General features: G+C 48.2%; 1 protein-coding gene across 1 annotated transcript in view; it reads left to right on the forward strand.

Moving 5' to 3' along the window:
- The window catches only part of adam19b (ADAM metallopeptidase domain 19b), a 377,796-nt gene that overhangs the window by 349,762 nt on the left and 13,952 nt on the right, over positions 1 to 14,082 (forward strand). Inside the window, exons 19-20 of the mRNA XM_085994041.1 lie at positions 5,094 to 5,241; positions 7,144 to 7,219. Coding sequence (XP_085850167.1) covers positions 5,094 to 5,241; positions 7,144 to 7,219 — 224 coding nt within the window. The remainder of the gene's footprint in view (positions 1 to 5,093; positions 5,242 to 7,143; positions 7,220 to 14,082) is intronic.

Below are 14,082 nucleotides of genomic sequence, written 5' to 3' on the forward strand. Positions count from 1 at the left end.
CATTGGCCTGCGGATGGTAAGCCGTGGTCCGATGGAGCTTGATGCCCAAACCCAAGGCGACGGCGTTCCACAAAGCAAACGAGAACTGCGGCCCGCGATCCGACAAAATATCAGACGGAACGCCGAAACATGCAACCCAGGCTGAGAGAAAAGCCCGGGCGACATCCGCGGAGGTGGTGGACGTCAAAGGAATGGCCTCCGGCCACCTGGTGGTACGGTCGACTATAGTCAAAAGATGTGTGAAACCTTGTGACGGCGGTAGTGGGCCAACGAGGTCGACATGGACGTGATCGAAACGTCGCTCCGGTACTTCGAAAACGGCAACGGGAGCTTTGACGTGTCACTGTACCTTAGCCCGTTGGCACACGACGCAGGTGTTGGCCCAGTCGTGGACATCTTTTCGCATCCCTCTCCAGACGAACCTGGACGCCAGTAATTTTTGTGAAGCCCTCACGCCAGGGTGCGCAAGCCCGTGAATGGCATCGAAAACGTTCCTACGCCAGGACAGTGGAACGATCGGGCGGGGGTCCCCCAAGGAGACGTCGCAGAGCAGAGAGGTGCCAGCCGAGTGGAAAAGCACATCCGCTGGCTGAAGGCAGGAGGAGTCGGTGCGGAAAGCTTGCGTTTCCGGATCGGCTGCTTGGTCAGCAGCCATGAGTGAATAATCGAGTCCCAGCTGGACGGCCAGAACAGTCGCACGCGAGAGGCAATCGGCGACCACGTTGTCCTTGCCGGCCACGTGCCGGATGTCGGTGGTGAACTCGGAAATAAAGGTGAGCTGTCGTTGCTGTCGAGCTGACAATGGCTCAGCTGTCTTGGCCATGACAAACGTCAGGGGCTTGTGATCCACAAACGCGGTGAATTGGCGTCCCTCCAACAGAAAATGAAAATGGCGGATGGCCAGAAACAACGCCAACAGCTCCCTGTCGAACGTGCTGTAGCTGCGTTTGCTACGACGCAATTGCCGACTAAAAAACACCAGCGGTTGCCACGTCCCATCGACCCATTGCTCCTGCATGGCGCCTACGGCGTAGTCCAAAGCGTCAGTCGTAAGCGCGATGGTGGTGCCAGGCAGCGGGTGCGCCAACATCGTTGCGTTTGCGAGAGCATATTTCGTGTCCACAAAAGCGCAGTCCATCTCTGGTGTCCAGACCACAGATTCTTTCCCCGGTTTCCCTCTGAGTGCCTCGTAGAGTGGCCGCATAAGCTGCGCGGCCCGGGGAACAAACTGATGGTAAAAATTTACCATACCGAGGAACTCCTGGAGCGCTTTAATGGATTGCGGGCGTGGAAACGCAGCAATCGCCTCCACCTTCGACCGAAGTGGCACTGCTCCCTCCGCAGTGATGCGGTGGCCCAAAAAGTCGATCTGTCGCAGCCCGAATTGGCATTTGGCCGGGTTAATTATGAGGCCATGCTGATGGAGGCGGCGAAAAAGGAGGCGCAGGTGGCTGAGATGTTCCTCTTTCGAAGTACTGGTGACCAGGATGTCATCGAGATACACAAACAGGAACTTAAGGTCCCGCAGCACTGAATCCATAAGGCGCTGGAACGCCTGCGCCGCATTCTTGAGCCCGAACGGCATTCGGAGGAATTCAAACAGTCCGAACGGGGTAATGACCGCTGTCTTCTGGATGTCCTGGGGGTGGACGGGCACTTGATGGTACCCCCAGACGAGGTCGATTTTGGAAAAAAAACAAATTGCCCGCCAAGTGTGCGGAGAAATCTTGGATGTACGGTATTGGGTACCGGTCGGGCGTCGTGACCTCATTGAGGTGCCGATAATCGCCGCATGGCCGCCAACCACCGCCGGGCTTAGGGACGATATGAAGTGGCGAAGACCAGGGACTATCCGGCCGGCGAACAATCCCCAGCCGCTCCATGGTGGCGAACTCTGCCTTTGTGGCCTCAAGTTTACTGGGTTCCAGCTGTCGTCGCGATGTGGTGCTCCACACCATGTTTAGCGGTCGTTGCCGAGAAGATGGGCCGAGTTAGATCCGGAAATTCCCCGAGAAGGCGGTCGAAGTCCCATAGGAAACGTTATCGCCGAAACACACCTGGATCCGCCGCGTCCCGAACGTACGAATAGCACTGCCATTGGCGGCCCGGAGTGGAGAACCGCATCTCCCGGCCCTGACGTCGAGGAGCGAAGCGGGAAGGATGCTGCACTGGGCGCCCGTGTCACACAAAAACCGCCGGCCCGAAATGGAGTCGGTGATATAAAGTAACTTCCCGGAATCTCCAACCGCCATCATAGTTGCGAAACCGACCTCGGGGTCGTCCTTCCGCTCACGCAGTCGGTGCTGTTGCTTTCTCGTTGCATTAGGCACGAAACTACAGGGAGGACAGCAGCACCTGGCTTTTGGGCCAAAACGGGCGTGATAGTAACAGAGACCGGATGGTGGAGGCGCCAAGGCGGGGTTCTTCGGGGCGCGACGCTTCGAAGTGGCGCAGTCCTGCTGCATCACCGCATAATTGGTGTCGGCTTCGGCCGTGAGCGCTACACCGTCCGTAGCCTCCGACCTGGCGAGGGCTGTTTGCACCTGCTCAGGGAGCTGGCTCAGGAACAGTTGCCGAAACAGAAAACAGTGCGGCTCAGAACCGAGGAGCGTGAGCATCTGGCTCATCAGCTCAGACGGCTTGGCGTCGCCTAACCCGGGCAGTGTGAGTAAACGTCGCGCGCGCTCCGCTTTCGTGAGGCCGAAAACCTGCATTCGTCGCGCCTTAAGCGTATCATACTTGTTATCTACGGGCGGGGTCTCCAGCAGACTGATGATCCTCGAAGCCGTCGAGCTGTCCAGTGCGGAGACCACGTAAAGATAACGGGTCTGATCCAGCACGATGTTCCGAAGCTGGAACTGAGCATCCGCTTGGACGAACCAGGAGGCCGCCTGTTGTTCCCAAAAGTGAGGGAGCTTCAAGGTCGCTGCGTTAACATCCATCATTTTGTTCTGCGCGTCCTCCGCGAATATCGTCCGCGAAGCTTCGGGGTCACCAATGTAGGAATCGACAGATCCCTAACTGAAGTACTGAGGTCGAGTCAGTCCGATAATGGGCCAGTAATTCCGGTCCCAACGCGTGAGTACGGACGGTGTACTCACACGTAGGCCGGTTGGAAGTGCCGGATTTCAGCATGCACAGCGCATGCGCGGGAAACCGGCATTTCCTCTCCATCGAACCAAGGGGTTAAGCGGTCCAACGCGTGCGCGCAGGACTCTGTGCGCACGCGTTGAACTTCCTTCTTTTTGACAGGTTTGCGCGTGTGCAAGGACCTGAACTTTTTAGAAATGAAAAAAGGAGGCGTAAGGAGTGGATTCTTGCAGGTAAGTGGTCTATTATTTAAAATTATTACATTTTTTCCACAGCTTCATTGTTTTTAAGGACTTTACAGTAAGGTAAGTTTATTTTTAGACCCGCTTTCGTAAAAAATTATTTTTTTCAAAAATTTTATTAATTGCTTTAAATAGTTTTTTAAAGTTATTTATAGTTTATTTAATTATTGGGATGTTTTTTAAAATCTTAATTAAAGTTAAACTAGTCTTTTGGGCGCCCGTACTTTTCATGAGTTTGACAGCCTTTACTATCAAACTCATGAATGAGTTTCCCCTCCCCTGATTGGCTGCAGAGTGCTCACCTGATCCCAGCCGGCACATCGCACTAACTACGCCGCTGGATCAGGTAAGCACATCGCGCCGACATCGGAACCGGGCCAGTGACAGGAAATGCAAGCAGGCCCGGGCTTCAGATGTCGGTGTGCAGGGTGAGTGCACATCGGGGGCTTGCACGCACAGCAAGCACCCGATCCTAATTTCTGGCCCAATAAAACGAAGTTTAATGTAAACTAGAGAACAAACAATGGCATGCAGGAGAAACAATCAACAGGTCTTTTCTTAATGCTGGCTTCACGAGCTCTGAACTGGGAACCTCCCAATCTGACATCATGACGTCATCACGTTTCCCGCCGTTTGGGACGTCACGTGACCAACGTGATGACGTCATCGCGCCGGTTCTGGGACTCACCCAGAACTGGCTATTTACATACAGTAAACAAACCTAGGTGCTGTAGCACTCTGTTAAAGGCAGTTATACAGGAGTCCCTTGGTGGCTTTGCCACACTACCTTAGCTCATTAGTAGATGGTTACCAGGAGACAGGCGACCAACTGCCTGAGTTGGGAGCTAGAAGTAATTATTACCGTCCAAATGACGTTACCAATTGCCAGTGCTCCACTACCTGGCTGTAACCAGACATCAAAGCTGAATTTGATGTGCTCAGAAATGGTTAGGTTTTTCATTTAGGGTGCTCTCCATCAGCATCTAGTACTGCCAGCCAGATACAGCGTGGACAGGTGGAGAGTTAGAAAGAAAGAACTTGCATTTATATAGCGCCTTTCACAACCTCAGAAGCTCCCGAAGTGCTTTACAGCCAATGAATTGCTTATGAAGTGTAATCACTGTTGTAACATTGGGAAATGCGGCAGACAATTTACGCACAGCAAGGTCCCACGAACAGCAATGCAATAATGACCAGATAATCTGTCTTTTGGTGATGTTGAGTGAGGGATAAATATTGGCCAGGACAATGGGAATAACTCCCCTGCTCTTTTTCGAATAGTGGCATGGGATCTTTTACATCCACCTGAGAGAGCAGATGGGGCCTTGGTTTAATGTCTCATCCAAAAGACGGCACCTCCGACAGTGCAGCGCTCCCTCAGTGCAGCACTGAAGTGCCAGCCTGGATTATGTGCTCAAGTCTCTGGAGGGGGACTTGAACCCAGAACCTTCTGTCTCAGAGGCGAGAGTGCTGAGCTACGGCTGATACTCTTTAGGCCCTTGCATCCAGCAGAGACTGTGATCCTGTCAGCCTAGGCTGGACTTGAACCAACTCCAAGAGGCGGACAGACGGTTTGAAACATGGTGAGACACCCAGATCTCCTGCCTACCCCAGTTCAGTTTTATTTTGTTTCACAATCGAGTGCAAACATGTCAGTCAAAGCCTCAGCGGATGAAGCTTATTCCACATGACATTCATATTTGAGAAATAATATTGAGTAAATTGACAATGAATTTTGTATAAAACAAATTTTTTTTGCAGATAACAGTCTGATTGTGGCTGGAATCGTGGTGCCAATCATACTGTTGCTGTGTGGCATTGGAGTAACTCTGTATTACTGCTACCGGCGGAGACACAATGTCTGTCCTAAGGACATCAGGAACCCAGGGCCCAATGACAAACAGTTCTGGTAACTTAAACTTCATCTCGCATTTTCAGAGGGAATCTATTTCTCCCCCTATAAGTCTCCAAGTGATGGACACCGTTCCCCGAAGGGGGTGACCTATTCTTAAGGTGCTGCTAATCTCACTCATGAGCTGATTCTGCCAGTGCTCCGTTTTGACCAGGGTCAGGCAGGGTCTGCCCAGGTTGGACTCGGCCTCAACTTCTGTTAAATAAAATGGGGGCTTTGCCAGGGTCCCAGGCTGTGCCTCCCCATCACTAGATTGTTCTGGAGGGATGGAGAACCAAAATGGCATCTGTCCTGGTGCAGGTAATTTGACAAATATTTTTATAATTTGATTATTTTATTATATAAATACAGAGGGAGTACTTGGCCTTTGTTTCTTATTTAACTAAGTATATTTGGATTTTTTTGTTGTTAATTAGAATATCTTGGCACAGTTGAATTGCTTCAGACCTCAAACTCTATAATAAACCCTTGGGTGGCCAAGTCTGAACCCTGACACATGGGATCCTGAGAGGTCAAACCATACTGCTGCCAGGAGGTGCCAAGTGGGGAGTCTAGGCACTTTCCCACAAGGGCGGGGAAAACTCGGAGAGGGAATCATTACTGGACCATTCTTGCACGTCCTACTGGCCAGTGTGGGAGCAACATAAGCAGAACCGAGGTCTGGGTCACCTGACTGCATGACCTGGGGAGACATGAAAAGGACCAAGCAAACCAAAAGATAATGGGGTGCATAACCCTCATAGAAAAAGAAAAGCTTTCATTCCAAAGCATCTTGAGGTTTTATTTGTATTTATTTTCTTCAGATTGTTGTGTACATTGAAACAAGGAAGATTAGAGAAAGAAAGCAGAATATGCTGTCATGATGGTGCTGAGAGAGAGAGTTAAAGCACTTTTACTCAGTGACATGTAGAGGGGACTGATGTTGGTCAGACCTGCTCCACTAAGCTCCTGATCTGAGCTGTGCTAAGTAAAGGTTGTGGTATCTCCCTGTAGTGAGGGCAAGATCAGGAGACAAGATTGTTGCTAAAGAAGCATTTAGCCAGATGTTCCAATTCCCAGAGTCAAGCTTTGACATCGCTCCATCAGTTTTACATTGTTTTCAAAATCCTCTACCTTTTGGCTGCGTCTTATTGTACATCAGCCTAATGCAGAAGTTGATCCCAGATTATTTAGAAATATTGCACTGGTGCACTGACAGATCTTGGCCTGAGGGGTGAGGTTAAAGTGCATTGTTAGATCATTGCTTTGTATCTGTGGTGTTTTCTACCTGCCCTGGAAACACTTGATGCTGTCAGTGGGCCTTGTTGTGTATGTCTAAAGCAGAAAGTTGACCCCAGCTTGATAACAGCACACACACAAATGCATGAACACGTGCACACACACACACACGCATCATACATGTGCACGCGCACACATACACACGTGTGCACACGCACACGTACACAGATGCGCGAACAAACACACACATGCACATATGCGCGTGCATAAGCATACACACACACATACACAAAACCCTCACACAAACATTAACACTCACAGACACGCATGTGCACACACCTAAACACTCATAGACACACACATAAACATAAACACAAACACTCATACAGACAGACACACGCACAATCATGCAGACACACATACAGACACAAACCATTATACAAATGTTAAAAAAGAAAGACTTACATTCAGACTGACTTGCGCACACACAAACAAGCTTACAAACAAACATGCACACACGCACACTCACGCAGACAGACACACACACACTCATGAATATGTTCAACAAGTCTGTGGCCTAAAAACATTCTGTTTATTTTTACTGCAATGGAATCATGGTGTGGTGAAGGTTTACGAACAATATGTTAAGCAGAGTGTGAGCTGTGCTGTTTCTTTTCCCAGCGCTAATAATTTGGACCAGAAAACTAACAACGGCCACTCAAACCCAACCTTCCAAATCAGAAACAAAGAAATAAAGGTAAGGTTTAGCGAAAAATTGAATATTTAAATAAAAACAATATTTAGAGGAAAAGGCAACTCTACATTTGGCGCAGTGGGTAAAGGCACCTAATAGTGAGGTACTGTGCTGCATTGTTCAGGCCAGAAGGTCCCCAGTCTGGGGTGAGTCAGCTGAAGCAGTAGTTGGATATGCTACACTTGATGGTGTCAGAATTCCTCAGCCAGGGAGGCAGTCAGGAATAAAAATCAACCAAGGTGACTTCATATTTGATCGCTGTCGAATGAGAATTGCTCTCGGAAGCGGATAAGGCTCAACTGTGGTATCTTGAATAGAGTCATAGGGGAAAAATTGAGTTGCGCTAACTTCGCCGCGCCCCGAAAAAATTAGCACCTCCGTGGCCAAAATTCATCGGTAGCGCCCCAAGAAGGAAGCGGGGCACTACTAGAAGTGCCCCACCTCCCTCTTGGGGTGCTGTGAGGGAATATCAAGACGCCATGCGCAGCGGCACATCACGCCGCGGTACTGCAGGCCTTCCTCCCCTTCTTAAAAGGGAGGGGCCTAGCGCAACGTGAACTGGGGCCCAGCTGGGCCACCAGGGATCGGAGTGCCGGCAAAAGAGCCCGGCATTCAAGAGAAGTGCCGGTCTCACGAAGCACAGCCGACACTCTGTGGGGGGGCTGCAGAGGAGGCCGGGGAAGGCAACACGGGCAGGTGCTGGCAGGCGGCCAGCAACAAAAATGGCCGGCTGGCACTTCACCTTTAATTAGCGCCGCCCCAGCCGCAGGGAGGCCCCCCTGACCCCGTCGGACATAGCGTCCGGCGGTAAATCAGGGGGCGCTACTGAAGATCGCAACCGGGGCACTACGCACGGTGATGACGTCATCGCCAGCGGCGTTGCGGGGCGCTAACGATTACCGCCGCTACTAACCTCCCGCTGAATTTCGCGGGAGGTGTTGGCGGCGACGTCCCCGTGCGCTAGTTGCTTTGCGCCCCGTTAGCGCCCTCTTAGGGAAGCGCAAAGCAACCGAATATTTCCCCCATAGAATGTTGTTTTGTCCATCTAGTCTAACTAGTCACTCCCTGTGCCCTTTTCCAAATAACTTTTCAACTCCCCTTTAAAGTAAGTTATGGATGCTGCTACAACAATAATTCCTCATTCTCACCAACCCCAGTGCAAAGAATCTTTTTCTAAACGTCCCTTTAATTCTTTTTCTGATTATCTTAAACTTGTGCCTCTGGTTACCATTTCACCAACCAATGAAAATAATCTATCGCTACTTACCTTATCATAACCCTTCATTGTTTTGAAAACCTCTTACAAGTCAGTCTCCTCAGATCCAGTGTTTTAAACAAAAAACTTCATCGTAACTCTAAGCCCCCCCCCGTCCCTGGTAACATTCTAATGAATCTCTGTTTCCTTTATAATCCTTCCTCTAACGGGGTACCAAACCTATGCACAAAAATCCAAAATGTGGACTAAGACCCTGTACAAACTCAACATTACCTTCTTTTGTATTCTACACTTCTAATTACAAAACCAAAGATTCTATTTTTTTGGCCTTACCTACTTGTGCTGCGAGCTTTATTGGCCTATGTATCTCCTACTCCTCGACTCCATTTAAAATCTTACCCTTTCAGATGTAATCCTTTTGCCTATTCATACTTCCATAACATTAAACTGAAGCTGCCACCCATCTTCCCATCCTGCCACCCTGTTTAAGTCCTTCTGTAGGTTTTCAACATCCTCATCACAATTTGGTGTCATCAGCAAGTTTTGATATTGTTTCCTAATTCCTAAGTCCATATCATTCATATTAATAAAAGCAGCACCAGCATAAACTCTCCACGTTTTCCGTCCGATAAAGGAGAAATTATAATGGGGAATAAGGAAATGGCAGAGAAATTAAATACCTTGTGAAAGGAGGGAGAGAGAAAATGGGGAACTATAGACCAGTTAGCCTGACATCAGTAGTAGGGAAAATGCTAGCATCTACTATTAAGGACGTAGTAACAGGGCACTTAGAAAATAATAATAGGATTGGGCAGAAAATAATAGAATTGGGCAGAGTCAACACAGATTCATGAAAGGGAAATCATCATGTTTGATAAATCTGTTCGAGTTTTTTGAGGTTGTAACTAGCAGGATAGATAAGGGGGAACCAGTGGATGTGGTGTATTTGGATTTTCAGAAGGCATTCGATAAGGTGCCACACAAGAGGTTATTAAACAAAATTAGGGCTCATGGGATTGGGGGTAATATACAAGCATGGATTGAAGATTGGTTAACGGACAGAAAACAGAGAGTAGGAATAAACGGGTCATTTTTGGGTTGGCAGGCTGTAACTAATGGGGCACCGCAAGGATCAGTGCTTGGACCTCAGCTATTCACAAGCTATATCAATGATTTGGATGAGGGGACCAAATGTAATATATCCAAGCTTGCTGATGATACAAAGGTAGGTGGGAATGTAAGTTGTGAGGAGGATGCAAAGAGGCTTCAACGGGATATAGACAGGTTAAGTGAATGGGCAAGAACATGGCAAATGGAATATAATGTGGAGAAATGCAAAGTTATCCACTTTGGTAGGAAAATAGAAAAGCAGAATATTTTTTAAATGGAGAGATTGGGAAATGTTGATGTTCAGAGGGACCTGGGTGTCCTTGTACACAAATCACTGAAAGTTAACATGCAGGTACAGCAAGCAATTAAGAAAGCAAATGGTATGTTGGCCTTTATTACAAGAGGATCTGAGTATAAAAGTAAAGGGCCTAAAAATTTGGTTGATTTGCGCCTCCTGTTAGCGCCCTAAGAGGGTGCTAACGGGGCGCAAAGCAACTAGCGCCTGGGCACGGCATCGCCAACGCCTCCCGCGAAATTCAGCGGGAGGTTAGTGGCGGCGGTAACCGTTAGCAGCCCACGGCAATAACGTCATCGCCATGCGCAGCGCCCCGCTCGTGTCCTGGCCGTGATCTTCAGTAGCGCCCCTGACTTACCGCTGGACACTATGTCCAACGGGGTCAGGGGGGCCTACCTGCGGCCGGGCCAGCGGTAATTAAAGGTGGGGTGCCGGGCGGCCATTTTTGATGCTGGCTGCCTGCCAGCACCTACCCCCTCTGCCGTCCCCGGCCTCCTCTGCAGCCCCCCCTGCAGAGTGCCGGCTGAGCTCCATGAGCCCGGCACTTCTCTTGAGTGCCGGGCTCTGTTGCCGACACTCCGATCCCTGGTGTAATGATCAGTAACATGTCATTCTATAATGGTACACTAGGTGGAGCTGTATGTTTAAGTAGTGGGCTACCCACGATGCACTGGCTACCTACAAGGCAGTAGTCAAGATGGATGCCTGCACACTAGTCCACATGGCTGAATAAATGACTAGCTCAAGCTAGCTGTTCATAATGAAAACGTCGATTTATTTCTGAACATAACATGGTACAAGGATTGGTAATAGAAACATAGAAGATAGGAGCAGGAGTAGGCCATTCGGCCCTTCGAGCCTGCTCCGCCATTCAATGAGATTATGGCTGATCATCCAAATTCAGTACCTTGTCCCTGCCTTCTCCCCATATCCCTTGATCCCTTTAGCCTTAAGAAATATATCCAACTCTTTTTTGAATATATTTAATGAACTGGCCTCCACCGCCCTCTGTGGCAGAGAATTCCACAGGTTCACCACTCTCTGGGTGAAGAAATTCCTCCTCTTTTCAGTCCTAAATGGCTTACCCCTTATCCTTAGACTATGACCCCTGGTTCTGGACTCCCCGGCCATCATAAACATCCTTCCTGCATCTAGTCTGTCCAGGCCTGACAGAATTTTATAAGTTTCGATGAGATCCCCTCTCAATCTTCTGAACTCCAGTGAGTATAAGCCCAATCGACACAATCTCTCCTCATACGTCATTCCTGCCATCCCAGGTATCAGCCTGATGAATCTTCGCTGCACTCCTTCCATGGCAAGAACGTCCTTCCTCGGGTAAGGCAACCAAAACTGCACACAGTACTCAAGGTGCGGTCTCACCAAGGCCCTGTACAACTGTAGCAAGACATCCTTGTTCCTGTACTCGAACCCTCTTGCTACGAAGGCCAACATACCATTTGCCTTCTTAACCGCCTGCTGCACCTGCATGCTTACCTTCAGCGACTGGTGCACAAGAACACCCAGGTCTCTTTGCACTTCCCCTTCTCCCAATCTATTGCCATTCAAATAATAATCTGCCTTCCTGTTTTTGCCACCAAAGTGGATAACCTCACATTTATCCACATTATAGTGCATTTGCCATGTTTCTGCCCAATCACCCAATCTGTCCAAATCGTACTGGAGTTTCACGACATCCCCCTCACAGCTTACCCTCCCACCCAGCTTTGTGTCGTCTGCAAATTTGGAGATATTACATCCAATTCCCTCGTCCAGATCATTAATATATATTGTGAACAGCTGGGGTCCTAGGACCGATCCTTGCGGTACCCCACTAGTCACTGCCTGCCACTCGGAAAACGACCCGTTTATTCCAACTCTTTGCTTTCTGTCCGCCAACCAGTTCTCTATCCAAGTCAATACCTTGCCCCCAATCCCATGTGCCTTAATTTTGCACGCTAATCTCTTATGTGGGACCTTATCGAAAGCCTTCTGAAAGTCCAAATACACCACATCCACTGGTTCTCCCTTATCTATTTTACCAGTTACATCCTCAAAAAATTCCAGTAGATTAGTCAAGCATGATTTACCTTTTGTAAATCCATGTTGACTTTGTCCGATCCTGTCACTGCTTACCAAGTGCTCTGCTATTACATCTTTTATAATAGATTCTAGCATTTTCCCCACTACCGATGTCAGGCTTACCGGTCTATAATTCCCCGCTTTTTCTCGACCACCTTTTTTGAATAGTGGGGTAACATTAGCTACCCTCCAATCCATGGGTACTGTTCCAGAATCTATCGAGTTCTGGAAGATGATCAGCAATGCATCTACTATTTCCAGGGCCACTTCCTTAAGTACCCTGGGATGTAGACCATCAGGCCCTGGGGATTTATCGGCCTTTAGTCCCATCAATTTTCCTAACACCATTTCCCTACAAATACTGATTTCTTTCAGTTCCACCCTTTCATCAGGCCCTATGTTCCCTGGCATCTCTGGGAGGTTATTTGTGTCCTCCTTTGTGAAGACAGAACCAAAGTATGAATTTAGTTGGTCTGCCATTTCTTTGTTTCCCATTATAAATTCCCCTGATTCTGACTGCAGGGGACCTACGCTTGACTTCACCAATCTTTTTCTCTTCACATATCTATAAAAGCTTTTACAGTCAGTTTTTATGTTCCCTGATAGCTTACTCTCATATTCTATTTTCCCTTTCTTAATTAATCCCTTTGTCCTCCTTTGTTGAATCCTAAACTGCTCCCAATCCTCAGGATTATTGCTTTTTCTGGCCAATTTATATGTTGTCTCCTTGGATCTTATGCTATCCCTAATTTCCCTTGTTAGCCACGGTTGAGTCACCTTTTTTGTTTTATTTTTATGCCAACCTGGGATGAACAAATTCTGTAGCTCATCCATTCGGTCTTTGAATGTTTGCCATTGCCTATCCACCGTCAACCCTTTGAGTGCCATTCCCCAATCAATCCTACCCAACTCGCTCCTCAGACCATCGTAGTTTCCTTTATTTAAATTGAGGACCCTAGTCTCTGAGTCAACTACTTCATTCTCCAGCTTAATGAAGAATTCGATCATATTATGATCGCTCAGACCCAAGGGGCCTCGTACAACAAGATTGCTAATTAATCCTTTGTCGTTACATAATACCCAGTCTAAGATGGGCTGATCTCTGGTTGGTTCCTCGACATATTGGTCCAGGAAACCATCCCGTAAACACTCCAGGAATTCCTCCTCCACAGTACTGTTACTAATTTGATTGGCCCAATCTATATGTAGATTAAAGTCACCCATGATGACTACTGTGCCCTTATTGCACGCTTCTTTAATTTCCCTTTTAATGCCATCCCCAACCTCCGCCTTACTGTTGGGAGGTCTATATACCACTCCCACTAATGTTTTTTTCCCCTTAGTATTTCTCAATTCTACCCATACAGATTCCACATCATCAGAGCTAATATCCTTCATTACAATTGTATTAATCCCTTCTTTAACCAGTAATGCTACCCCACCTCCCTTTCCTTTTTGCCTATCTTTCCTGAATATCGAATACCCCTGGATGTTGAGTTCCCAGTCTTGGCCATCCTTGAGCCACGTTTCCGTAATCCCAACCAAATCATATTCGTTTACCTCTATTTGCGCAGCTAATTCGTCCACCTTATTACAAATGCTCCTCGCATTAAGACACAAAGCCTTCAGGCTTGTTTTTTTAACGCTCTTAGACCTATTAGAATTATTATTTACTGTGGCCACGTTTGATTTAAACTGTTGATTTCTCTGACTGCCACTTTTGTTTTTCTCCTTCCTATCTTTTGCTTTTATCCCTGTTTCCCTTTCCTCTGTCTCCTGGCTCAGGTTCCCAAACCCCTGCCATTTTAGTTTAAATCCCCCCGAACAGTGCTAGCAAACCTCCCCGCAAGGATATTTGTCCCGCTCTGGTTCAGGTGCAACCCGTCCGACTTGTACAAGTCCCACCTTTCCCAGAAGCAGGCCCAGTGATCCAGGAAACGAAAGCCCTCCCTCCTGCACCAACTCTTTAGCCACGCATTCATCTGCTCTATCCTCCTATTCCTATACTCACTGGCACGTGGCACCGGGAGTAATCCAGAGATTACAACCTTTGAGGTCCTGCTCTTTAATCTGCTACCTAGCTCCCTAAATTCTTGCTGCAGGACCTCATCCCTCTTCCTACCCATGTCATTGGTCCCAATGTGAACGACGACCTCTGACTGTTCA

Source organism: Somniosus microcephalus, chromosome 8 (genome assembly GCF_052327205.1).
Source record: "Somniosus microcephalus isolate GS21.2 chromosome 8, FLI_Smic_1.0, whole genome shotgun sequence".
In the NCBI taxonomy this organism is placed as follows: Eukaryota; Metazoa; Chordata; class Chondrichthyes; order Squaliformes; family Somniosidae; genus Somniosus; species Somniosus microcephalus.